The sequence below is a fragment of the Rousettus aegyptiacus genome, unplaced genomic scaffold (genome assembly GCF_014176215.1).
Source record: "Rousettus aegyptiacus isolate mRouAeg1 unplaced genomic scaffold, mRouAeg1.p scaffold_m13_p_16, whole genome shotgun sequence".
Taxonomy (NCBI): Eukaryota; Metazoa; Chordata; class Mammalia; order Chiroptera; family Pteropodidae; genus Rousettus; species Rousettus aegyptiacus.
In genome coordinates this window covers 13,272,075-13,299,416 of record NW_023416291.1, presented here as the reverse complement: position 1 = coordinate 13,299,416, position 27,342 = coordinate 13,272,075, and the positions used below count along the sequence as shown (strand labels likewise).

Genomic DNA, 27,342 nt, shown 5'->3' with positions numbered 1-27,342 from the left:
GGTCAATTATACTTACAAAGTGGTTATGGAAGCCTTCAAGTGAACTACATCTACTTGGAAATGTTCGTGGAATATCATAGCAGTCTTGAGAACTAGCATCTAAAATAAACAAACAAACAAACAAACAAACAAACTATCAGCATTTCTTCCCATCTTCGCCAGTTCTTGGGGTAATCTGGAATGGCCTCCCCCCCCCTCAATACACACAAACAGGCAAGCATGCACACAGAGATTTTAAAAAGGATGCTCACAGAATAGCATCCTGAATTGGCACATTAAACTACTAGAGACTCTCACTCATATGCTAATCACTACCAGTACTTGATCATGACAGCGAGTGAACGTCGAAGCCTAGGATGAGATGGGTTATTTAAAACTGGGAGAAATAGAGAAAAGATACACTTCTATTTTCTTGTCTTTTATACCATCTTGGACCTAACTTGTATCTCACTAACTTTAACCAGATTATATAAATACTTCGAGAAGGGAGTTATAAATTGGTATTGAACGGCTAAATATGTACTGTTATAAGGACTATCCATGACACTAAATTTTCCTTAAGTCAGCTGAATAACTCTACTTCCAAACAGAGAAACACTAGCACATTGTTTTTAGGTCATGGACATTTTACACTTTGGTTTTCCATTTTCAGAACTTTAAGAGTCTGAGTATAAGCCAAACTCGGTTTTTCTCCTTTCAAGGTAGGTGCCTTTTGTTAATCTCTAGGAGACAATGTAGGGATAAGTGAAGAATCTAGAAATATGGGGGTGGGGGGGGGTTAGGAGAAGATTAGGAGCTTTAAAAACAAGTAACACCGAACAAACAAAATGAATGGCTCGACTGGAACCGATTATCACCTGTCAGACACAAACGTGAGCTGCTTATCTAGGAAGGAAGGAAATGGAGCCTAATAGATGTGACACAGAAGGGGCCATAATGGCACACAAACACAGGAAAGAGTATGACTCGGAGAGGCTTTGTGGCTGGCCCACTTCCTGCTCCTCTGCCCCGTTAGAGGGTCTGCTCGCCTGGGATGCAGAAAGAGTGGGAGAGAGGGCTGGCTGCACGCTTCCAGAGGCAGGAAGGCATTGCGAGGGCCACACTCCTCCAGGGAGGACAAACTCCGACTCTTTCTCCCTCCCGGCAGAACACGCAGGCGGGGACACCCCCTGGGCACAAACACCCCCCCAAGGAATCTACTGAGACTAGGATATGATTGATGTCTTTGCTCCATGAGCGGTAACTGCAGGGCTGGAGAAACAAAGGACTATCCTTCAATCTCAGCCCATGCTTAAAAGAACAAATGAAAACAGATTTTCTAGCATGAACCTCTATTAGAGTAGAAGCCGACGAGAGCTGACCTTTCCGCAGTTTGTTTAAATCCACAGTGGAAATGGTATTACTGCGTGAGGGCGGCACCCCCGCGGACGGGGTGCAGTAACTGCCGTCGGTGTCCGAGGCCGTGCGTGTGATGCCGCACGTGTCCACAGGAGATCGGTCATGAGCCGGATGCGGTTTCGGTGGCCGCGGTGGCGGGATATCTGGAATAGTGTCTAGCTTTGACGTCTGTCCCAAGGTTCTTTCGGGAAATGTCCGTGGAATCTGATAAGTATTACTAGGTGTTGGAGGAATGTCATAACTAATAGATACATGCCTCATCTGAGTCTCTACACTCGATGTCCCAGATGGGGTATTGAAAACGTAGAGTTCTCCATCTGCTTCGGTACCCGACGGAGACGCCTTTGGTAAAACATCCTGGGAATAACTCCTGGGCAGGTTATAAAGACTGGAGTCTACAGAAACAGACGCAGCGCGAGTTGGCAGAGAGTCATACATCATCTGCTGCTGGAAGAAGCCGTTCACTGCGTGTTTGCTCTGGGAGGGAGCGGGATTTTTATGAGAAGGGACGTTATCGTTGCAGTCTGTTTCAGAAGAGGTGGCTTTTGTAGAATCGGCGTGTGCTCTAAATAAAAAAATTGTTAATGACAGAAAATAAAACACAGTGAAGACATAAGACTACATTTAAGGAAATATATCTATACCTTAGCAATCAAAATCCATGGCTTCTTCCATTAGATTTTGTGTGTGTGTGTGTGACCCATAAAATTTAAAGCACGGATGTTCCTCACTTTTATGATTATACACCGGATAACAAAACCGCCACCACAAAACCACCAAAAGCATTCTCCCTAATTCCTGTCCTGGACCTGCCCACACCCCCTACTCTGCCATTTAGATCTACACATAAAACCACAATCCCTAAAGTACTGGAATTAGAAAGGAAGAAACTCAGAGAAAGGGAAATGATTAAGGCATAGAAACTCAGAGGCATTTCTTCGGAAGAGCATGCAAAAACCTCATGCCGACACAGTGTCTCAAGGTGACTCACTGCTCTTTAGCCCACCTGTGGCAAATCTGTTGTTCTGTAAAACTAAAAGTCTAATGATCACCCGGTACTGAATAAATTCAACGTGATCTACAAGGAGGGGGCGACTTGAAAAATTTTTGTATATCAACCTTTCTACTAATTTCTTTTTAACAAGCATTTAGCCAATCCTTGTAAAGAGAATCATAACATGATCCACAGAGTTAGTCGACCCCAAACAATAATTAATTTTGAGGCATCTCATTAGAGTTTATTTTATGCTTTGGGTACATTTTCAGTCTCTGCTTTTTGTGGTATCACAAAATTTGAGAATAAGCCAAAATAAAGCTAACACTACCAGCACACGCACACTTCCTTAATGATGAACAAGGTGCCTGAACTACCTGTGTGTGTTATTCAAAGACCTGTAGGAACTTAAATGTAACAAATAAAAAAAAGATAACTCGTGACCATTTTTTTTTAAGGGCTTATCTCCCCTGATTTCTAGGTAACACTGTCTATCGTATTTCTTCATTGGTACTCTCCCTGCTCTGGTATGAGAACCCATGTAGCGATCTGATTTTCCTTCTCCCTCTCTGATCATTGTTTCGTTGACTCTCTGCCTGAGAATGGCCAACAGAAGTTAGTCCTCTCCTTCCTGACCACATACACCATTAAAAAAAAAATCCTCCTTCCTCATGCCTTCACCTTCCAGGGAATGCTGACAACTCCCATCTTCTCACCAAACTCTGAGTCCCATATTTTCAAACTGTTCAAATATCTTTCTTCTTGGGTATCCTAGTATTACCTCGCTCATGTGTACCAAACCGAACTCAACTTACTTCTCAAATTCACTGCCCTTTCTGACCTGCCATTAAAAGAAATGTCTTTATTAGGGTTCTTTAGGCTCAAAACACAATGAGTTTTGATTCATTCTTTTCGATCTCCTCCATCACTCTGGCACAAAGTCCTTCTCCCTAACCAAATATCCGTTCCCCTGCCCAATTCCTACTATTACCACCTGAAGCTGGACTTCTTTCCTCCCTCTCCCTCTCGCAATCTTTCCTTGAGGCCACGCTGCTATACTGCTATAAGATCAATATTTTCAAAACGTGGTTTTCATATCACTTGCCTACTCAGAGAAATACCTGTTTAGGGTCCCTCCAGGTTGTGGAAACTACGAAAAGCCCACAAACTGTTCTTCTTGGCATTGAGGCTACTAATAACCTGGCTCCTAACTTAAGTCCTACAATTTCCCAAATCAAACCTTTACTCTAAGCAGGATCTCCACATTATCTTCTACTCACGACTCTCTTTCTCACCTTTCCTTTCCCTCAAGCTTTTTTTTATGAAAATTACTAACGACAGTTTCCTTTTCTTTCACCGAACAGGCGTAGTTCAAATCTTACTCCTCCCAGTGTAGAAATTTCCTACATGTATTCTAAAACGTCCATGTCATTTAATTTAAACGTTATGAATTACAAGATGCCCGAAGCACAATGGGGAATAATAAACTTCCCACCCCTGACGAGCTTATAGCTTAGAGGAGAACGAATAAAAATATCAATCTATTTCCAATTCTGTGTCAAAACAGAGATGGAGGCCGAACTAGGATGCTGTGAAAACCCAGAGAGGCATTTAAGCCGGACTGGCAGTTTGGGGGACTGTTTCTCAGAGGAGCATATGTCTGAGGTGAGGCTGCAGGACAAACAAGAGTTTGCAAGGCAATTCTCATCTTGCCTCCGTCCACAAACACTTCATGCTTGCACGTTTTGGCTTCTTCAGAGGCTTTACTTGTAAACTCTGAAGGTGACTGTATTTGAGGGGACTATATCTTATGTAATTTAGTTGATACCTTCATAGTACCTAGCAAAATAGTGGATGCATCATAAATATTTGTTATTTAACTGCCATTTTTACAACAAAATAGATATAAAATATATCTGAGCATAATTTCCTCTACAACAGGAAGGTTGTGATACCAGTGAGGTCAATGTAAGACACTATACGAAAAGAAAATGTACCGAAACTATCACTTTGCTGCTGGCTATTAAAAAGTTGATACTGAAAAATAATTGTGAATCTCTATAAAATAAAATCTTAGTTAGTGGTACAGGTAACAATGTTGCGAGTGTGTAATTTTTAAATACTCACAGCAAACAAGCAAAATCAAGTTAGAATTTGGTATTATTAACTAGTGTTGATTTATACAATTTTGTTTTTTACTCTTACAGGTAAAATCCCATTACAACAAATATATAGAAATCCATCTTTTAATACTTGTGAGCTGTTTCCATTATCTCTGGGAATCGTTCACAGAAATGCATATGTGGATCTTAACAAATCATCTACAATCTTTTGAAAAAGGTGTCTTGTATGTGCCTAGCGTAGTAAGTTATTTTTTAGATAAAAATTTTTTGTTATAAAAATAATGCTTAATATCTAATAATCTTGCTAAAAAAATCTTTCTTACCTACTATGCAATTCTCTCCTACAGTTATACTGCAAATTAAGAGAATAAATATACCCAGTTATCATTAGTTGCCACAGCTGTTAATGGCAGAGACAGGCTTTCTGATCACTATTTTCTGGCTCCAACTCTCACTGTTACCCCAAGACTTCCAATTACTGAACATCACATTAAAATATCTTATACCTCAGAAGAAGAGAGGTGTCTTGGAGCAGGGATGGAGATGACAGGAAGCCAGGGATGTGCGAAAGGCTTTCCGTTACCTCTGGTCTAGCACTAAAATCTATACACTTCTTTCTACCTAAAAATTTATAAAGTCGAGGCTTGAGATAAACTCTGCTTCATTGGTAGATATGAAAATTCCAAAGTTCCATAGCTTTTAGCAATATATTTGATTTCATCAAATTTCACGAAAGCCCAATTTGTATCTTCCATAGAATGTACTATACTGGGATTTTACCTGTACGATTAATTTCTCACACAGATCCAAAGCAACCACAACACACTCACTGCAATGGAATCGTTTTGCTTTCAAAATCTTCTAGTAGTAGGTATTCCTCTCCTTCTTCAGAAACAAAAGATGACCCTTGGCTGGTTTATAATCACATAAGAAATGGAGCAAGATCACCATTTACAAGTCAGTGAAATCTGTTAAGCAAGTAATACTGTGAGTCTGCAACAGAGGCTACGAAACAGGCGACAGGTCTCCAAAAGAGCCTTTCGGTACAAGTGTTCTTTGCCCAAAAGATGCTCGAGAATGTGTTTTCTTCAATAAAATCTCCCGAATATCGGAAATCGTTCGTGGAGAAATAGCAACCTTATCATAAGCCTAAATAGATGGTTTCTTTTAAGCTTTCCAATCAAGGTTAAAAAAAGTTTAAAGGTTTGATTCCTAAGTGTGCACACGCGCATGTGTAACGCACACACGCACACGCACGGGCATATGTGTGTTTACCTGGTGGGTTCAGGCTTCTTGCTTTGACAGTTGATTAGCAAGAGGTAGTCTTGAGGATCCTCCTGGATGCCAAGAGTCTCCAGATGTGGCGGAAGGTTGATCAGCTGATATGGAGGCGGTGGAGCCACAGATGACGAATCCGCCTGGGTGGATGCTGGCGCCGTGTTTATGGCGACAGGTAAATCCGCTGGTGTTGGTGTGGGGTTGCCGAAGGGCTTCACGGGATCTGCAACGCCAAAGTATAACTATCACTCTCTGTCCTATTTTAAGAACTATTTTCTTAAAGCTACTTGAAAGTTTGGAGATAAACTGTTGACAACAGGAGAAACCATGACCTTGACAGTTAAGACAAGGGCGACCTCAATGGCAACATTTATGCAGGGAATAATGGGTTCTTGTCGAAGAGATCTGAAAAAGCCATAGTTAACCTTGCCTTTTACAGACTCTAGTTTTGAGGTTCCTGGGAAGGAAGATGCTCTATAATCTTAGCACGAGAGGCAGATTTTTGTTTTTCTGTGATGATTTACTGCCTCTCAGCCAAGCCAGCCTTCCAACGGGATCCACAGAATCCCATGGCACCTTAAGGCCCGTGGTGCCAAGTACGAGGGTCAGCTCTTGACCCCATCTTTATTCTGCTGTTTGTTCTTTTCTTTCTACTTCTCAGCTATGAGAGAGAAATATTCCTTCCCCTGGGATTCATGTTTTTTCAAGGCATCTCTCCTCTCGGCTTACAGTCTCATTTGACCTTTATTGGGTTTCTGCAGTATTTTCATGCAAGAGGGGTCGGCAAATAAAGAAATAATTTATTAAGTACTTAATGATGTTCTGAGAAGGCATTGGAAAATAACTAAAGTGTGTAGAACAAAAGAATTTGAAATGAGTCGAAAACCCAGGAGTAAAATCCCACTGTAGTCACTGACACAACCAAGTAAAAATTTAAGGGTCCAGAAGAAAAGTATCTGTTAGTCTGGTTAGGAAAACATGGCTCTAAATCCAGTAAAAGGTAAATTCTCATAAAAGAATAAACAAATTCACTTATTGTCTGTTTATATTAGACCATATTAAAACTATTAATGTAATAATTCATATTCTCTTCATTATATCAATATGCTCTATCAAGTAAAATCAAATGCAGGTCATCTGACCTGTTAATTCACCAGGGAGTAGCTACATGTCAGCTCTGTCTCCTCTAGATACTATAGAATACGTCTACATGCTTTTGATCATGTCTTTATGAATTCAACTTTAGTATTCATATGTTACTGCAGCAAAGTTTCCATAGCTCATTTTATAATTTCTTCGTAGATACAGAAACTCGTGTCCCAATTGTAAAGCTTGAACAACACAAAATATGGCTACATATGACAGTTTATCTTTAATTGCAGGTCCCCAGAACAAATGAAAAGGACCAAACTCCTATGCTTCACTGTGTCTTATATGCGGTAGATGCTCAAAGTGTTTCATTCACCCCAGCAGAAAGTCACTTAGCACCTTCTCTGTGTCAGGTTGAGAGATTATAGCAATGGACACACTCCCAAATCTGCAAGACCCATTCACTTGTATATGCAGTTTGAAATTTGCTCACAAAAAGAAATTTGTGAGCCCTAATAAGTGCTCATTAGCTTTTAAAACTTCTTTCGGTTGGAGAATTTTGCCTGAGTGAACAGAAGCTGAGCTAATTTCCAACATTTTATCTTTGTTATGTTGCATGCAATGTGAAATCTTCATACAAGCTCATCTCACAAAATCTAACACTTTATGGCAGGAGTTAATTAACTCTTTCTTTATTTGTGCAAGGTGAGAAGAGAAAACAGTAAGAATAAAAAAAAATGAATTTTGGCACATTTATACAACATAATGCCGTAATTTCAGTGGGAACTCATAAATATCTCATCATGTCTACTAGATATTGATTTTCGAAAGTTATATAACAAACACTATGAAATGTTTTATTATTTTGATTCAGTTGCAAATATACAAAGACTGATTTAAGGGAATTTAAAACACCATAGATTAATCAGTGACTCAGAGTAAATCCTTGTGATTTGCTAAACTTAAGGGAAATCATGAAAACTATTTACCTTTAAAGAAGGGCTTAAGAAAAATCCATACATTGAGGAGAAAAAGAGCAGAAGGATTAAAATGAAGTTACTGTGTCCTACAGGCTGTACTCACAAGTATATTTTATGTACTTCTCCAGTTCAAGTTTCAGTTCTGACCAAAACAAAATGAAACTAAACTTTGGAAATACATCACTATATAAAACAGTATGAATTCTAATTTCCCACTGTAACTCCCAGAATAACTTTTCCAGGTGGATGTCTTTATAGATAAACTTTCTTTTCATATTTTTTTCTAAATTTGATGGCTATACACTAAGTAAACTGAGTGATTTGTCTTAAGTGGGGGAAAAAATCACCCAGCCAGGCAATCACATTTATCTGACCTTGTTTTCTTAACACAATGGGACTGTCTCATTTTTAATCTTCCATTTCTCCCAGCCATGAATGATGAATGTTTTTACCCTCTTTATGGAGCTACAAAATTCTCTCAGTTTTCTAAAAAAAAAAAAAAAGAACTGGGATTCAAAGCGTTCTTTAAAAAATATATACCTTGTTCACAGTATAGGAAGACTTAAGCATATAGTTGATCCTTGAACAGCATGGGATTAGAACTGTGGAAGTCCACCTATATGTGGATTTTTTTCAATAAATATATATTGGCCCTCTGTATGCCTGGGTTTTGCATCCACACATTCAACCCACAGTGGATTAAAAACAGTATTTTCCATCTGGATGTGGAGGGCCGATTTACACAGTGTTCTACACCATTTTAACGAGGAACTTTTACATGATGTCCCGGAACTAACCCCCAGCAGATACCAAGGGACAATTGAGTTTTGAAGAGTCAAAAGTTATACTTGGATTTTCGACCGCCCCTAACCCTCCACATTGTTCAGGGGTCAACTTGGCAAGAACTGGTAATGGAGAGACTCTTCCATTACGTTCACTGGCAAGTTCATGAAAGAAAAGACTTTGGAACATCTGTGAAAAGCAAGCCCAACCATTCCAAACAACACGATGTACAAAGGTCTTTCAAAGGGAAAGGCCACTGTTCTACCGCTTTGGCTCAGATAATGCACTATTTTCAAAGTTTCAGCCTTAGGGATTATTTCACTCAGGTTAATTTGACTAGATACACAGCTCTGCATATTTTAATGCAAGCGTTGCAGTGTGTGTAAATATTCTCTAACATAAAATTTCTGGTCAAAGTTAGCTAGTCATCTGAAAAAGGATACTTTTCTTCATCTTACAAAAAACATGTGATTTGCTCCTATTCTACACCACAGGTAGCCGAGGGGACCATGTTTGTTGTTTTCTGCCTTACTTGGGTTTCTAACTTACTGCTCTTTCTAAGTAATGCTGGTATCAAGTTTCTGAAAACAGTCTATGGCCATGACACCCTAAATGTGCCCGATCTTGTCTGAGCTTGGAAACTAAGGAGGATTGGGCCTGGTTAGTACTTGAGTGGGAGACCACTTAGGAAGACCAGGTGCTAAAGACGTAAAAAAAAAAAAAAAAAAAAAAAAAAAAAAAAAGAAAAAGTTTCTAGACCAAAAACACCACTTTAGGGTTTGCTTACGTATGTAAAATTATTTCCTAATTTTTAATTCAGAAGGCATGAAGAGTAAATTAGCATCCATTAAAGGGCTAATAAAGCTGCTGGAGCAAACTACTAATTGAGTTTTACTTAAAAAACTATTAAACATTGCTAAGGAAAGCCTTAACCAGCTTTCTGCGGAGAGAAGTAGATTATTATGTGAAGAGAGCCACAAATAACGAATTGGCTCACGTGATCCCTAGCTTTAATGCACAGTTTTATCCTATTTGGAACCATAATGTCCTGGTGTTAACGTCCCTTGCAGAAGCTGGGGTGCCCAGATAATGCCTCTAAACATTCAAAATAATATTTTTTTCCCTAACCAAACACCATAAGAGCTTAAGTCCTGGGAAGCGGGTCTCCTCTTTCTTAATGGTAAGGTGGAATATCTCAAAGCCGATGTGATAGGTCTGCTGATTTTGTAACTCCTAACATCCTCTCTCTGAGCCTGCGGTAATAACACTCTGGTCTTCAATGTTTGTGTCCTTGTCAGGAGACCAGATGAGATGCTTTTTTTCTGAAAATGGGCTACATTCGTGGACAGAATATTTTTTGGTTTCTAATATGAAAGTTTTACCATTACATTCAAAATTAAAGGTAAATAAGTCAAAGTTATTCCGTTGTTATTGATTACTAATTTACCTGTTCTGTTGTATTAACTTTTTTTTTTTCTGTAAAGAGAAGTATTTTGAATAGATCTATGCCTACTAATTAACTTAGTGAATAACAGTCCGTAAAGACCAAGTGATGTCATTGATGATACAATAACCATGTTCTCACTTCTGAACACACTATTTTTTTTTTTTTTATAAAATCACATTTTATAAATGGATACAAACGAGAAACAGCAATAGTTGCAATTTTCAGTGAGGAACTTGCAGTTTCTTTAATCAAATAATGAAGACATTAATCACATTTAATGTATTTGAAGTAGAAAATTTTTTATTTGTCATGACTATTGCCTTAAGAGTCTGTGAAAACTTTCTTGGAGACTTTGAAAATAAACCTTTAAGAAGAGCTGACAATTGCCTTAATTCATGTCCTGAGGTGTCATGGCCTCAGAATCACGTGTGGGGCATTTTAGAAATCTAGGTGCTTAGGAGACTCAATGAATCAAGATTTAGGGGCAGCAGTTTAAAAACGTATAATAAAACTAAACAAACTCTGGTCGAATTGGTCCTCAGTTAAAGTGCAGATTAAAACCACAATGAGATACCAGTCCATACTCCCTAGAACGGCTAACATTAATGACCGACAATACCAAAAGTTGATAATGCAGAATAACTGAAAGGTTCATATGCTGCTGGTAGGAAAGCAAATTGTACAATAACTTTGGAAAACTAAAGCTACTAAATCTACTGCAGCTGAATAGATATACTACGGTGTGGCAATTCCATTCACGGGTATATTTCCCAAAGAAATAAGTGTTCGTGCCCATCAGAGGACACATATAAGAATGTTCACAACAGCTTTACATGTATGAACTAAAAAGTGAAAACAACACAAACGTCCATCAACATTCGAACACATCGTGATGCTCCGTAGGCTGAAGACCGTCTGCTCCATGCTGCACGGATGAATCCCGCAGACTGAATATTAGAAAAAAGAAGCCAGACTCAGGGTTTTATTTATATGAAGTTCAAGTATAGGCAAAATTAACCTATGGTGTTAGAAGCAAAATAATGGTTATATTTGGGTGTTTTTGTTTTTGTTTTCTTCAGAGTTTTTATTGGGAAGAAGCATGAGAAAACATTCTGGGGTACTGAAAATGTTCCATTTTTTGATATGAGTGATAGTTACCAGATTTCTATTTCTATGTATAGACAGAGGGATATATAACACTATATTGAGTTGTATACTTAAGATCTGTGCCTTTCACAGTAGTAAGTTATACCTGAATTAAAAAAAAAAGTAAATTAAAAGAAATTTCAACATTCCCTAATTAAGAAGTACTGCTTTGTAGGAAAAGGAGCATATGCATATTCCTACATGTTAGTGACACTTTTCTAAAGGGAAGAAAATCAAACAGAGAATCACACTACTTTTTTTTAAAGTCATTATTATCTGGGCATTTTGAGAAAAGCAACTTAACCGATAAGAGGCAACTTTTCTAATCTTGAACTGAGACCGAGAGGCTTTACACCAAGTTCGTAAGCTGTATCCAACCCTCAGGCAGTGCTTCTGGGCACTTGGTTGGCAGATTTAACAGCTTCCAAGTTGGTGCAGAAACAAAAATAAATCTGCACATTTCCAAGAAAAACAAAAGGAATTAGTTTCGACCCTCAAGTCCACTAAATAAAAGCGTTCACAGGAACCACACAGCGTTCAATGAGCTAAAGTCTGAAAACAGATGCAGCCTGCCAGCGTTCTGAGCATTCAATAAAGGCAGCGGTCACCTGGAGCCACGGAAATAACATGGTGAGGATATTCTGAGAGGTTCCTGGAATCAAAACACAGGTCATATTTTTCCCCTTTCCTTTTGTTTTCAGGAGAAAATTAGTTATTCTCATAGGGATTGAGGATAGTTATTTTCTCAGATCGTAATACACGAGCACAATCTATTTCTTCCCACGTCTAGTCTGATACTCGTCTAATGAAATATCATTTCGTGTTATTAGTTTTAAGCCAAGAATGGGAGCATGTTCAGCTCTCTGAAATGGAAAGGCACAGGGCTCGGGGGACAGGCAGATCTAGGTAAAAACAAAACACTTATTTAGTGATTGGCACTAAGATCTATTGGGGAGCAAGAGAATAGAAACCAGGCAGTGAAGTGACTGAGAGAACAAAGACATTTTGATATTTTCCTTGTTACACTAAACTGTATAAATGTGATCACAAAGGATAATAGCAGTTCTCAGAGGTTTATTAGCATTTGATAACAACTCTTTAAATGTGTGGATTTTTTAAAAAAGGCATGCAGTAAACTCAACTACAAATGAATAAAGAAATAGAGGGGTTGACTTTAAAGTTCTGGAGTTTTGCTACTATGCATTGAAAACCACAATTATGGAGTGAAATAAAATATTTTTGTGGTTCTTTGATACTACACAATGAGGGATTGCACATCTTTTAACGATTTATTTCAAGAAACTCAAGTTTTCGACATAGTATAGTAGGATATTTCTAACTGTGGCTACTTGGGAGGTGGCCAGGATGAACTTGTGGAAAATTGCAGAACTACGGAATTTAAAAAATAAATACAGTCGCATTTAGATATAGCTCATGAGCTAAATTTAAAAAGCCTTGACAAATTTCAGTCCTTAGAGGCTTGTTTTAATGAACAGATAAAAATGACTTTTGATTAACAGAGCTGTTCTTGATAACTAACTCAGATTACATAAATTAAGTGTGATTAATCAAAATATTAATTTTCTTCCAACCTCCCCTTTTATGGATATTGTGAAGACATAAAGCTCGCAAACTGAGAGTTTCACGCAAGGCAAATAAACTTCTACTCTGTTTTGTAAGAATTTGGGAGTTTTGCCACTGAAAAGGTCACTAGCTTTGAAGTTTCAGAAACCCCCGCCCCCATACTAGTAAGTTTATAAAGTGAAAAGAGACACTGTGATGAGTTCTGACTACTAATATCAAAGAAAATGTTCTACTCAGTACAAAAATAATGTTCTCATTATCAGTTATAGTCACAGCGCCATTTAAAACTACCTGCGCTTTTCCTGACCCTCTTAAGAATAAATCAGCTGCCCTCTAGGCTTATTTATTTTCTATCAGAGCACTTATCAACCAGTATATAATTCCTAGATATTTGCCTGTCTCCTACTAGACTGATTGCAAGTTCTACAAAGGCAAAACTATTTACATGCTCTCATAGTATCATACTTCAATAAATATGTATTACATAAATTAAATATACATTATAGTATTTTATATATATGTATGTGTTACAGATATGTTACACTCATCAACAACTGTGATGAATTATTTTGGATACGAATCTTCTCCTATTAGATGCTCTGTTCCACGTATGTAATGTTCATCATTTGATCCCCTAACTAGTGTCGCCTAACATACATACATCGGACGAGTAAATGCCCAAAGCCTAAGCAGAGTGATTCAAAAAATTTCATAAATTATTGAATCAACTTCCTAAAGCAGTTGACTGGGTGTTCAACAAGCTCTCAGACGGTAAGAATCGTGGATGAATGGACCAGACTCCACACCGTAAACCTTGCAAAGTTATCCGGGACACTTGAACATGAGAAGTTCTCGTTTTGGGGTCTCAACTCTACTCGTCTGCTAATGGACTTCCAAAAATTAGACCCTCACATTCCTTGACTGAAGGACATACCGCCTCTAAAAGAGAGCATCTCATTTCTCTTTTAAATATATTCAGGAGAATCATAAAGAAAACAAAGGCAGACAGAAGGACACCTACTTAGTCTTTGACATTAGCCGAATCTATACAAGCACCCAACAGGGACAGAAGTCTGCCTTTATGTCCCCAAAACAAATTCTAAATTGAAAAGGTAGCGGGCAAAAGAACAATATCAACAAAAAGATTATACGACAACTTAAATTATTTTAACTGAAAATCCATCACATAACAAAACTAATGTAGTGTCTAAATCCAATAATTATTAATACTGAGTGGTTATTAAATAACCATGATATAGGAAGCTATCTCATTTGAGACTTTAACTTTAAAATCCCCCACCGCACTCAAATACATACGATATATGCGAACAGGAAAGAAAAGGAGTTTAACTGGAGTTAGAAATAATACCCCACACCTACTCAAAATGTGAGCATATTTAGTAACTTCACAAAAACAACTGAAGCCTTAATTCTCTGCATGAAACAATTTCTTGAGGCTTTTAATCACTGGAGCTCTGTTAAAGAGCTTTAGTTCATTAGCCGCCTCCTGTCTAAACTGGACGCCTCCTTCCCTCTCAGTGCGGCTCCGTTGGACATTCTGGGTTCCTCACCAAGGGGTTTCCCCCAGCCCACTGGGCCAATCCCAGGCCTGGAAGGCCCTTCTCCCGGGCTGTGTACTGGCCAGAGCGGAAGCAGCATGCTGACCTGAGCTAATTAGAGATGATTACTGTTTTGCTTCAGTCCAAAACTTGATGTTGATTGTTAATACAGTTTTTCCACACCGCACTGAATCTTGAGCACTCCTAAATATAGATATTTGGAAATGTACGCTTGCAAACATGAGTATAACCATGACGATAATAAGGTCAAAGACCTTATTCCTGATCCTTGGCTCTGCAAACCTAAATTTGTACTGGAGTCCCCTACATTGGTTCTTAGCGTTTGCTTACAAAAAAAGAAAAGTAGAGAAGCGAACAAGAGATACACTGTCAGGATAGCTATAGGAAGGCACCTGGAGAGGAATTTCACTTGTAAAATTCTTCTTGAGACCTGTAATCACTCAGCTCTTCCCAAGAGGGGCATCCCAAATCTCAGATCCTCAAGCAAGTCTCCCCTTGCCTTTATCATTCATGGCCCTCTGCTCCAGGAACGCAGAATTCTATGCCACCTCTTGGTCCTTCCTCTCCCTAATCCTTAAGGCTGGGGGGTTCCACACCCCTCCCTTTATTTATGCAGAAATACTTCTTCAAAGGTCCACGATTGCCCATTTGTGTTCTGAGGAGGAGTTTTCTTCACCAACTCTTATCCAAACCCTGAGACCCCTGTTCCTCTGTGCTCTTTCTAGGACCTCTGTATTAAGTAAACGCATTTGTTTGTTAGCTTTTCATCATGTTTTGTGGCTCACTCTCATATGCTTTTCGGAGGTATTGATAATTACCTTGGCTATTTTGTAACTTCGTAATCCAAGATAGGTTTAAAAGTAACACCTAAAGAATTAAGCTGAGCCACCTGAAAATGTTGTTTTTAAGAGGTCAAAAATAGTCGAATATCAGCTGTGTTATAAGGTTCAACTGAATATTTATATAGGAACTCAAAAAATTCTCTTAAATAGTATGTTTTCTTGCAGTGTCTCCTTCACGACATTTAGACACTGCTCCACAATGGTTTACTTTTTCTTTCTAAAACCTATAAATAGTTTCTCCCCAAACTGATTAAAGGGTTTAGTTGCTTTTTCCAAATGTTACTATTATAAAAAACCCAACATATTGTATTGCGTAACCGAAATAAAGACTTGTATAACAGTTCCAAAACGTAGTAATAAAGGAGAAAGGCTGAATAACAAAATCTTGAGCTTACCTTCTTCTGTAGGATTAAACCCACAGATGTCACAAATACAGCGAACCCACTTATTCATCTCTTCCTCACTGTCTGCTACCAGGTAGAAAATTCGATCAATGGTGTTGATATCAAAAATGTAGCTGTTTTCAAACTCTTTTTTGTTAAATGTCAATCCAGCATCGACTTGCTGACATAAATTTAAATCAATAATACGGATAGGCTTCTTGGCATGATCATTTTTGTAATATTCCAAGACATCCGGATCTCCGGTTAAACGGCCACTGCGTAACACGAACCATCTCCTCTTCCATGCCTAGAAACAAAGCAGAAATATCCACCTAGTATTAATTTGAGAAAATTTGCAAGAAGATGCTCATTTATTGAACCAATCTGACAAATGCATTATTTAGAGAAAGTCACTTGCAATGTTTTCTTTGTTACTGCAGAATTACCTACCACTCGATCAAAGTTTACTGATGGCCCAATTAACTTAATAATGTGTGTACCTACACATATTTATTATTTTCTGTTAGATCTAATAAGATATCAGAATATAATGCACTTGTTGATGAAATATCAAGCCGAGAAAACAAGGGAGATTTAGTTTTTACTAACTATAAAAAAGCAGTGGTTTCAACAAATGGTGCTAGGAAAACTAGATATCTATATACAATATAATGAGGTTGAACTCTCACCTGACTTTGTACAAAAATTAACTCAAATGGATCAAAGACTTAGCTAAATGCAAGAGCTAAAATCATAAAACTCTTAGAAGAAAACATAAAGAAAAGCTTCATGACATTAGATTTGGCAATGACTTCTTGGAAGTGACGCCAAAAACATAAGAAACAAAAGGAAAAATAGATAAGCTGAATTATGGCAAAATTTACAACTCTCTTACATTGAAGGACACAAGCAACAGAGTAAAACAGCAACTCAGAGAATGGGAGAACATATCTGCAAATCACCTATCTGATGAGATTAACATCCAGAATACATTAGTAACTCCTGCAACTCAATAACAACAAAAATGAACCACCCACTTAAAAAATGAGCAAAGAGACTTGAAAAGACTCTCCAAAGAAGATATACAATTGTCCAATAAGCACGCAAACAGATATTTGACATCACTATCATTAGAGAAATGCAGATCGAAACCACAATGAGATGCCACTTCATATGCATTAGAATGGCTGTTACCGAAAAAGCAGAAAATAACAAGTGTTGGTCAGGATGTGGAGAGACTGGAACCTCTGCATTGCCGGTAGAACTATAAAATGGTGAAACTGTGGTGGAAAATGGTATGGCAGTTCCTCAAAAAATTCCTGTTGTGTGTATACATCCAAAAGAATTGAAAGCAAAGTCTCAAACTGGTATTTGTATGCCCATATTCACAGCAGGATTACTCACAACAGTCCAAAGGTAGAAGCAATGGACATCCGAGTGTCCAATGATGAATGAAAGATAAACAAAAAGAAGTATATGCGTACAATGGAATATTACGCAGCCATGAAGGGGGAGAATTCTGACACATGCCGCAACATGGATGAACCTTGAGACGTTATGCTAAGTAAAGGAAGCCAGTGGCAAAGGGTCAAAAACTGTATGATTCTGCTGATATGAGGTACCTATAGTAATCAAATTCATAAAGGCAGAAAGCCAGGGGTTGGGGAGAGAGGGAGATGGGAAGTTAACGTTTAACGAGTACAGTGTCAGTTGGGAAAGATGAAAAAGTTCTGGAGAAGGATGTTAGTAATGGTTACCTAACAATGTGAATGTACTTAAGGCCACTCTACTGCACACTTAAAAATGATTCAACTGGTAGATTTTATGTTATATATACCTTACCACAATTTTTTTAAGCAATATTTGTTTGTACCTTAAAATTACGCCATAAAGCATATGCATAAAAGAATACACATAAAGGTATTCTTGAAAGACGCTTTATTTTAAGCACTGGATCTCTCTCTCCTCTCTCTCTCTCTCTGTCTCTCTGTCTCTCTCTCCCCGCCCCTCTCTCTGCCTCGGTAGGGGCGAGGAGTGTGGAGGGTAAAAATGTGTGTAGAAGCTTTCTTGTTTTCTCATCTGAAAAGTAAGCAAAGAAATAGGTTGTGTCTTACTTGTGGCCAGACCGCTGTTCGGACTATATGGATAAGAGCTGTATTCTTAAGTACAACATTCTTTTAGTCTTTCTCCATCTCTTCACAATTAACATTTATTGGCAATCTGGACCTACACTCACCATGTACTCCCTTCACAGTTTTGGGAATTTTGAGCTTAATACTATACCTAAAGAAGCCGAAAACTCTTTTACTATTACCCTCCTTAAAATCTATGTTAATCGAATAACAAAAGCAGAACCAAATGGCTAAAACAGCTGGCTTCAGCAGCCTTTAAACCTAACATCTCTGCCCAGAAAAAAAAAAAAAAAATTGAGCCTTAGTCCTCTCTGCAGGTCTTCCTCAGAGGGCAGTCAGCTTGATCACAAAGACACCTATTTTAAGAAGTCTCAGTCATCTACTAAGAGGCATTCTCTACTCCAGACCGAACATGTGCAGTAACTCTGGACACACCAGAAAGTGGAGGGACTGAGAAACATGGCAGTTTACGAACCCAAATGAAATTATTCGCTCTCATGATTTTGGAGATCAGGGTGGAGAACCAGTCACACGACACCTCAATCCTTTATTTCTGGAAAAGTCTAAGCAGACAAAGTATGTCTCTTCTAGTGATACAAGGTAATGACAGCCTTATGCTTATGGCGTTATGAATTTTATTCATAGTAGTAAATAAATTTAGTGCTCTACATACAGTCTAATTGCACAAAGAATGCTCATCATGTTGATACCATAACAAAGGCTAATTTCCCCAGAACATTATTTCTACTTTTTCATTAAAATATATATCAGTCCTTTTAAAAAGCTGGTAAATTATAATTACCAAAAACAATACTAGCATGACATGATAGGGTCTCTGTTGTTTTTGTTTTACAAAATTTGGCCTATATTACCCAAAAGGCATCTACTAAAAACTGCTTCATTTTATCCTGAAAAATATATGAGTGCAGAGGGAAAAGAGGATTAACTAAAATCCACATATACTTCCCCAGTGGATGTGTGGTCTCAGCCTCCATCTTCACTAACTTTTATAATAAATTCTGACATGCATCAACTTGACCTGCAGTTCGCTGATGGAGGGTCGAGGAAGCTATGACAACGATCTGAGGTGGAGACAGAGACGATGAAAACTGAGGGGCAAGAGTGGTCCACAAACCCGCTCATCTGGTCCTTAGTAACTTGGACAGCCAATAACTGAATTAACTTGGGTGAAAACTTTAGGTTTAACATTAAAAAGGATTCTTTAAATTGTGTCCATTCAAGGAAAGCTGGCCACATTAAGTAAATCAATCAGTAAGTTATTGATTATACTGTAGACACCATGCCAGGTACATGTGGGAATAAATAAATACAAGCGGGTAATTCATAATTCCTACTCTCAAGGAGTTTACTAATTATGGAAAAAAAAAATACCATACACAAAAACATTTGAGAATATAGCAACCCTGGCAAAATATCAGCAGAACTACTGCTAAATGGACAGGTATTTTTTCATGGAAAAACTTATGCAATCCTTTAAGAATATTAGCAGGAAAATCACAAAGGCCTAAAAATATTATGTAGTTCTTTAATACCACCAAGACTTTGTATTAACTTCAAGTGTGACTGCTGCTCAAAGGGAAAAGTAACTGATGGATTCAGAAGGAGAAGGCAGTGTGTAGTGCTGTGGATGCTTTAGATAGCATTGAAGTCCACATGTTAAATTCACATGAATTTAGCACCAATTTCTGGATTATAAATATATATCTATTTACTTCGAAATAAATAAATATCTTCTCTTAGGACAATCACGCCTTTCTGGACACCTCCTTACCAAGCAGTAAGCTTGAAAAAGTAGTAGAGAAGTGAACAGAAAAATTAAATATAGCATTATGTCATTTACCCAGGGCCATCAAGGAATCATATTTTTTAGTAAGTGATTCCTCCAGGTAGCGAAGCTTCTGTCTTTCAATACAGAAATGACTTTTTCAAACTTTAATGTTTCACATGGAATTCTTACTAAAATGTCTTACTACATAATTCATTGAGCATAATCCATCCATTCCCCAGGGGTCAGCCTGGGCGCCGTAGGCATTGGTGTCTATGCTGTACTTTAGTGGCGCTCTCAGAGAGGGTCGGCCTGTGTAGACGGTCATTTGCCACCATACTAAATAGTGTCATGCTGCTGTGCTTGCACAGACCATCCGTCATCGTTTCGTCAACTGTCACTTCTCCTTTCTAATCGTACGGTTTATAAGATGCCAAACGGTTTCCTGCCTCGAGGACTTTGCACAGGCCTCACTCTGACCTTCAGGCCTTGCCTTTCCCAACTACCCTTAATCCAACCACCTCCGATGTAAAGCAGGGCACAGTTCTGCAGACTACCTTTACTTACCTATGTCGCGATTTTTGTAATTCTGCGATTCAATTTTTCTTTGTGTTTACTTATTCAGTCTCTAACTCCCTAAGCAGACTGTCAAGTCCAAGACAGTGACCATGTCTGCTTTATTTGCCATTGCACAGTCAATGCTCAGCACAGTACCTAGTACCTAGAAGTATCTGTGCAATAAACAGAATTCCCCTGTGACTATAAAGTTGTACGTTTTTTGCGAATATCAGATTAGCTACATGGGCCACGCTGGTGTTTTCAAAACCTCTTCTGCTTGAGGAAAAGAACTCCGATACTGAACATCCACATAATAAGGTGAACATGCCCAAAACACCTCGGCAAAATGAAACAAAGAGAAAAGAACAAAACGTACCCTATCGCTATAGCGAATGTGTCATTCTTTGTCTCTGGTTAACCATGGCTTCCCCATCCATTTTACTGCTTCCTTGTTGAAATGACATTGTTAAAATTTAAAAGGCCCTTGGAAACTAAAATAAATAGCCAAGAAATGAGTAGCAATGAAGTAAGGCGCACTAGATAGATTCGGCTAGTGATTACAGAGGCCTGAGTAGACATACTATAAGAGATAAACCCTTTACAGCAGGAAATTACAGCATTAAAACACGGAATTCAGCCAAGCAGCACCTGCCACTTATTTATTTATTTTTAACATGGTCCAAATGTGAATGTTTGTCTCCGTCAGAAAATGAGTCACCCTCATTGAATCTGGCACAGAAGAAACTGGAAAACAAAAGCAATTACATAAACTACACACTTTAATAAGGCAGATACAAAGGTTCTCTGGATTATGGTACAAAGCACAATTTAGCCACAGAATAAAGCTTGATGCTCGACAAGAGAACTGACATCAGCCCCCTTGCTAATCACAGCACAAAAGCTCCTCTGTGTTCTGTCAGAGCACAAAATGGGCCCACATAAATCGGTCTTTGTTATCTGAAAATATCTGGGATTCTTAAAGTTTGCCCTATTTTTACTCTTGCTGCCTTGGTAGCCCCAGAGAAAGCTGCACACTGCCTCACCAATCCTGCAGAGCAGTAAACGACAAGAGAGGCGAGTTTTCTGGAAACCTTCAAAACCAAGCACTCGAAGCAATTTTCAACAAAATTCATGTGAAAAAATGATTTGACGAGCTGGTTTGCTCTGAAAAACCGCGCAAAGACTTGCGGCGTTGTCATTTCTTACAGGCATTAGTCACTGCAATTTTAAGTGGAATAAGTGATGCAGTAACAAGACTTCATCAGCAGGTCTGCGTTCTAAAGCAGCTTAAAAGCACCATACTCTGACACCAGTGTCGCATTTCAGGGTTTCCAGATGAACTTCGGCTACATTAGCATCAAAACAGAACAGCGTGAATAGTCCTCGATCCCAGTAGAAATATATTTAGATCGGACTACAAAGCTAAACATTCATAATGCTTGAAGCACCTCCGTTGCAATTTACGCATTCCCTACGTTCAGCCTCGTGCCTGCAGGACAAGCCCAACCCTCTGGCGGCGGGGCACAAGGGTCCGTCCAGGCCTCTCTATCTCTTGAGCTTTGCTTCTTGCCTCTCTGCCTTCCAACCACACGTGAAATGCTTGTAGTACCCCTAACACTCCGCGTCTGTACTCCCACGGGCCTTGACGCATGCTGCCCCTGGGCACATAATCCACCTCCTGGATTCAGCTCAGAACACTTCTGGGAAGCATCCCTGAGCAGGACCCTCAGAGTTCGCCCTCTGTTTCTGACTCATTCCTAGTTATAGTGTTTGACAACCCTACGAGTCAGTTTCTTGAGGGCTGGACCCAAGTCTTTTCACCTTTCATCTTTCTCTTCTCGTTGACTAGTCCCAAGGAGGTGCTCGGTCAATGTCTGCTGAACATGACAATCAAAGAGGTAAGGATAAAAATATGGACGTTCTTGCACTATCTACGCTTTGTGGGGATAATGACATGACTGCAATCTGCCCAGCCCATTCGTAAATCGGCTGATAAGAATTGTCAAGCAAGGTAGAAGTGTATAAACCATAAACGAAGAATAAAAAGAATAATAAACCTCTACGGATATAAGGGGTATTTTAAAGTTCATTTTAAAGAAATTGTTCTTCGAAAATACTTTCTGTAGTTAAGCAAATTGTGTACATTAAACTGAAGATAGACTTGTCACTCTGAAGGGAGATCTTAAGATAGGTTTATCCCATACCCTTACAGAGTACGGGTGTGTATGTATATATTGGCCTGAAGTCCCATCCTACCTATATACATCTTCCATAGTGGGGGGAAAAAAAAATTCAATCTGGATTAGCTCCAAACCATCACCTGCAACAATATTAACAAATTCACAAAATACGCCCAATTTGCCAAAATGGCCAATGGGCTCAGTTATAAAGAAAAACATGGTATTGCTGCACACTTGTTTTCTGAGTCTCTATGGTATCACCGATGGAAAACACGCCTGGGGTAACACTTGCCAAGACCCCCTAATCCCTTCCCTGTACCTTTACTGTTAGAACCAGCTGTTGAAGAAACAGTCAACACATGGTGGGTAAAAGAGAAGAGGTCTGGGTGGTCCAGCGATTCTCAACTCTAACTTGCCATAACAAATATCTGGAGAACTTTTTTAAAACACAATGATGCACAGGGCCTTATCTGATCCACTATATTATAGTGTGCGGGTCCAGCCTTGTCCTGGACACAGGTAGCTTTAAATGCTCACGAGGTGATTCTACTGTGCCACCAAGGCCGTGCACCACCATCCAAGCAACAGACAGAATTAGGACGCTCCTTTAAATAGAATTTAAAGCAAAGCAAAACAACACAGAACAGAGGCCCTTTCAAGCGGATGTCTAATTCCCTATCTATCTTCTCATGCCTTCTGTTCTTCCCAGTGTGGTTAATATCTCTCTCCTTGTTTTTGTTCACCATATTTATCCCACTGGCGAACCTCTGAACTCCTTTCTACTGCTGGAAACCTCACCCATTCTTCAAGATTCCACACAAACCTTCCCTTTGCCTCACCACGCCTGCCCTCTGAACCCTCAGCACCCTATCGGTTACTGCCCTGAAATGTCTCTTGCTTTGCTACGGGACAGCTTGGAACCACCTGTTATTTTATACTGCGTACATTTCCAAGTATTCCAAATGTTTGTGAATTACCTTCCTAACTAGACATCAAAGTCCCTGGAAAGCCAAGACCTTTGCTTAAATGTTTTTGTATCTGAGACAGCACTCCACACACTGCGAAGCCCTCAAAGCCTCGATGGGATGGATGCTTTTAACGTTTTCTGTTCATCAGAATGATCGTGCAGAGCCAGCAGACTTAAACGAAGGGATCTCGGAGAAAGGAGAAATCTGGAGTTGTCATTACGCCTTTCACAGGATGGTGTAAAAGGTTCTTCAAAGCCATAGCTGCCCACCTCGCCTGTCCAATCTCTCACCACCAGAGATGGCTGCAGGGAGCACCCATGTGGTCTGCTCCCTCTTCTTTGCATTTCGTTGCTTTGTTTTTAATCTAACACACCCTCTCTCTCTCGTCCAAGGAGCAACCTACTCACTCTTCAAGACCTAGCTCAAGATTTCTTCTCTGAAGCCTTCCTCAACTCTCCCCGCCTCCCCCAGGGTTAAGGCACCTACCTGCTCCAGCTCCTTGGAGCTCTAGCGCACAGGTCCTATGTAGCCTCTTAATAAGCCTGTCCCCTTACAGCACTTCAGGGAGAACTCTGATGACTACTGGACGCATTTAGGCGTCTAGTTGCTGAACCCTGGAGTTGACCTTGATCTGGTAACCTGAAGATCATTCAGCACTTCTACATTCTTGAGCCAACAGCCCTTACATCATGAAACATCACCACTGTGATTTTACTAACCCTATAATATCCTAGAGAACTGAGAAACAAAGTGCAGTGGAACATTTTTATTTTGAAATCTCTTAAAAGGTATTTCACAACTGATATTCAAGGAAAGAAGACCATGACTGAGAATTCTTTAGAATGAAAAATTTATGTATAATCTGTATAATGTTAGGGTTGAAGATACGTGTTTGCCAAGATAAAAATGCTGTTTTTATTTATTTTTTATTTTTTTAAACTTAAATTTTATTTCATTTTATTTTTATTTTATTTTTTAAATTAATTATTTTAATTGAAGAAATGATTTAAATTTTTTTTTAAATGCTGTTTTTAATAAGGTAGGTTTTAATCTAAATTTCGTCAGCAGGGTAAGGTTAAATTTAAACAATGGGATATCTATACAATAATAAATTGATGCCAACTTTTAAAAATCAAGATTGATCCGTATATGTGAAAAATGCAAACAAGATAATTGTAAACTGAAAAAAAGCAAAACCGTACCTATGATATGTGATTTTCCACTTGTCTGAAATGATTTGTTTTTGTACACACGCAACACACATACACACACACCATGCTTTGAGAAACAAGTCTAGACAGAGCTAATACCAGAAATATTTAATGTGGTAATTCCGGGAAAAGGAATGGGAGGATCAGGCAAGTTTTATATTTTTATTTTATATGCTTTTTTATATTCTGATTTTTCAAGGAGCTTCCATTTATTGCTCTCATAATTTAAAAAAAACACTAGGTGTTTAAAAAGCTTATGCCTAAAAATGCTCTCAAAAAGTCTTTTAATTTTCTAAAATCTAGGAATGATGTACATAAAACAAAGTTAATGTATGGAAATGCACACTCTTCTTTTGACTCTGCAACTAAAAAATGAATTTCAGCTTTCTTTTAAATATAGAATTCCAGGATACATCTGGAAGGAGTCTTAGTCAGGAAATAGTTTAGACAAACAGAAAATAACTACTTTGTTTTAGAGACTGGAATTTTGGGGGTTAAAAAAAAAAAAACAAAGTTGGGAGCACTTAAAATAGAAGAACAAATTTCTCCTCTTCTTCCCATAAAGTCCGGTGGTTATAAAATTCATTCTATTTTAATTTTCTTTACAAACCAAATGGGTAAATGGTAATATACTTAGATATCTACATATCTAAAAAAGCGCTGTGGGAATTGCCCATTAAAAATATTAAGTTTCCATAATAATACTACCAAGGTAAATACTATAAAGATAAACAAATTACCACGAAACAGGGGAAAAAAAGAAAATTCTTTGCTTTAAAATGCTTGAGTTGTTTTCCAGGAAGCACCATCTTTTCTCATCGAGCAAAATAAGGAAAAAACAGGTTTGGTGGAAGTCTCCACTCCACCAGCTCTATCATTATGATCATCTGTTCCAAACACACACAAGCCTAAAATTTCCTGTTTTCAAACTATTGTCACCATTTTCTAGCCTAGTGTGATCTGTGCTAACTTTAGCTTAGTAATATAAACAAAAGAATATACCAAAAATAATGCAGAACAAAGCCCAGATGTAGGCTAACAACTGTTCCACAAAGCTTTTAAATAGGAGTTTACATACATGGCCTGGACAAAAACAAATTAGCTGGACCTGAAACAGTTTCATAATAGCAAAACTAACGATGACAACAATAAAAACGACAATAAAAAAAAAATAACTTAAAAATGCTATAGCAGCTGGGAGAGAAAATTCAGGGAAGTTGAAATGATTACTTAACAGTGCATATAATTTACTTGTTGAGATCACTGCTAAACTGATGTCCACCCCAAAAGCCCGGAATAAATCCTACAGAAAACGAACAGAAAAGCAATGACAAACACTCCCTCGTATTTAATACACACAAAGTACATAGTTCTTATACCTTTTCTGGGTCATGAACTGCTTTTGAGACTCTGATAAAAGTGATGAAACCTTTTCTTAGAAAAAGGCACATAATATCATCTGCAGGTTCAGGGGCTCACATCAGAACGTCTGAAACAGGACTGCGCTTGGATGCGTCTTACTGTGAAGAACAGTTTGGTGTGAGGTCCTTGGACCCCAACCAGGGAAACTGAGTTATGAAAGTTCCACAGGAAAACAGGTCACCTCCCGGCATTAACTCCCAGTACGGCACCATGGGGCAGGCTGTATATTTTTTTTCACTTGTATTTTTACACTAGGTCATAGCTCATCAAAATTCTCAACGGTCAGGGCTGTGGGGACACACTCTACCCGGCGTGTCAGGCTGCTGTTCCCTGACCAGGAGGAGGCGGAAAGGCGGCAGGAGTCGGGTTTACAGTGCCCTGTGTGACCATGGCGAGGCGAAGACAAACCTGTCCTGGGAAGAAAGACCCCCCTGCCTGGATTTTGTCTAATATCACCCTTTCCTTACTACCATGTGCTGTAAGAGTCAGTAAGTCCACAGCAGGGTGTGGTCACAGGAATCTGGGCTTGGGGAGTCCACACTATCTCTTGGAATCGGCTTTGGCCCGCCTCTGGCCTAGACAGAAGGTAGCTAGAGTCGTATGCAATCTGGCCAGTGAGAAGCTTAGCATGGGAGCTGCAGCTAGTGATACAGCATAATGAGAACCTGGCTCTGTCTTCTGCATATCTACCCCCCTCCCCCAAGCACCTGCGGGGGAAGAAGTGGCGTAAATGTCCAGGCAGGCTCCTCCCAATCCAGATGCATACCGCACAAGTGCAGTAAAGGGCTGTGAGCACTGTCATTAGCCCCAAACGTGCCCAGAGTCCTTGAACCATTCATTCTATTTCTAGGAAGCTCACCTAAGGAAATGCAAAATGCAGGTAACTATGTAGGTGCCAAAATACTCAACTCGGTCTTGTGTGTACTGGCAAATATTTGACACAATCTGAACATTCAATAGCAGGTAGGGTGACCAATCATGCCCGTTTTCCCAGAACGGTCATGGTTTCGGCAATGAAAGTTCCACCTCCTGGGAAACAGCTCAGTCCCCAGCAAATCAGGTGATCAGTGACAACAGGAATTGAGTAAATACGTTATGATACATCGCCATAAAGGAGTCCTACACATTCATTAAAATGACACTTTTAAATGGTATTCTAAGGACTTTTTTTCCCCAGTGGCGTGCAAAATTTCTAAAATACTGAGATCTCGGCAAAGAACTAATCTTTTCCATTTGGAGTAGATGGGATCTGGTGAGGAGGAATACCAGCCATGTCTTCCTTCCTATATTTTCTGGCTTCCCTGTCACCTGAGCCAGGTAGAGCTGACTGTTCCACCAGGTGTCCACACCACTTTGTGCAAACCTTTATCAGACTACTCTCCTCCTGCATGGCGATCAGTCCTTCGTACAGCTGCTTTCCTCCCCAAGACCCTGTCTTATTCCTCTCTTAGTGCTTAG

The 27,342-nt window shown here is 39.0% G+C and overlaps 1 protein-coding gene and 1 pseudogene across 8 annotated transcripts in view; one reads left to right on the top strand and one right to left on the bottom strand.

Annotated features, from left to right (window-relative positions):
- Positions 1-27,342, bottom strand: part of GAB1 (GRB2 associated binding protein 1) — a 110,161-nt gene that overhangs the window by 20,173 nt on the left and 62,646 nt on the right. For 5 of the 8 annotated variants that reach the window (XM_016123295.2, XM_016123298.2, XM_016123296.2 and 2 more), the window contains 5 exons: positions 15,640-15,934; positions 5,791-6,016; positions 5,346-5,426; positions 1,362-1,963; positions 17-99 (listed from right to left, as the gene is read on the bottom strand). In XM_016123295.2, coding sequence (XP_015978781.1) covers positions 17-99; positions 1,362-1,963; positions 5,346-5,426; positions 5,791-6,016; positions 15,640-15,934 — 1,287 coding nt within the window. The remainder of the gene's footprint in view (positions 1-16; positions 100-1,361; positions 1,964-5,345; positions 5,427-5,790; positions 6,017-15,639; positions 15,935-27,342) is intronic. The other 3 variants (XM_016123297.2, XM_016123299.2, XM_016123300.2) reach the window with 1 other exon arrangement.
- On the top strand, positions 9,236-9,354 carry LOC118612736 (annotated as a pseudogene).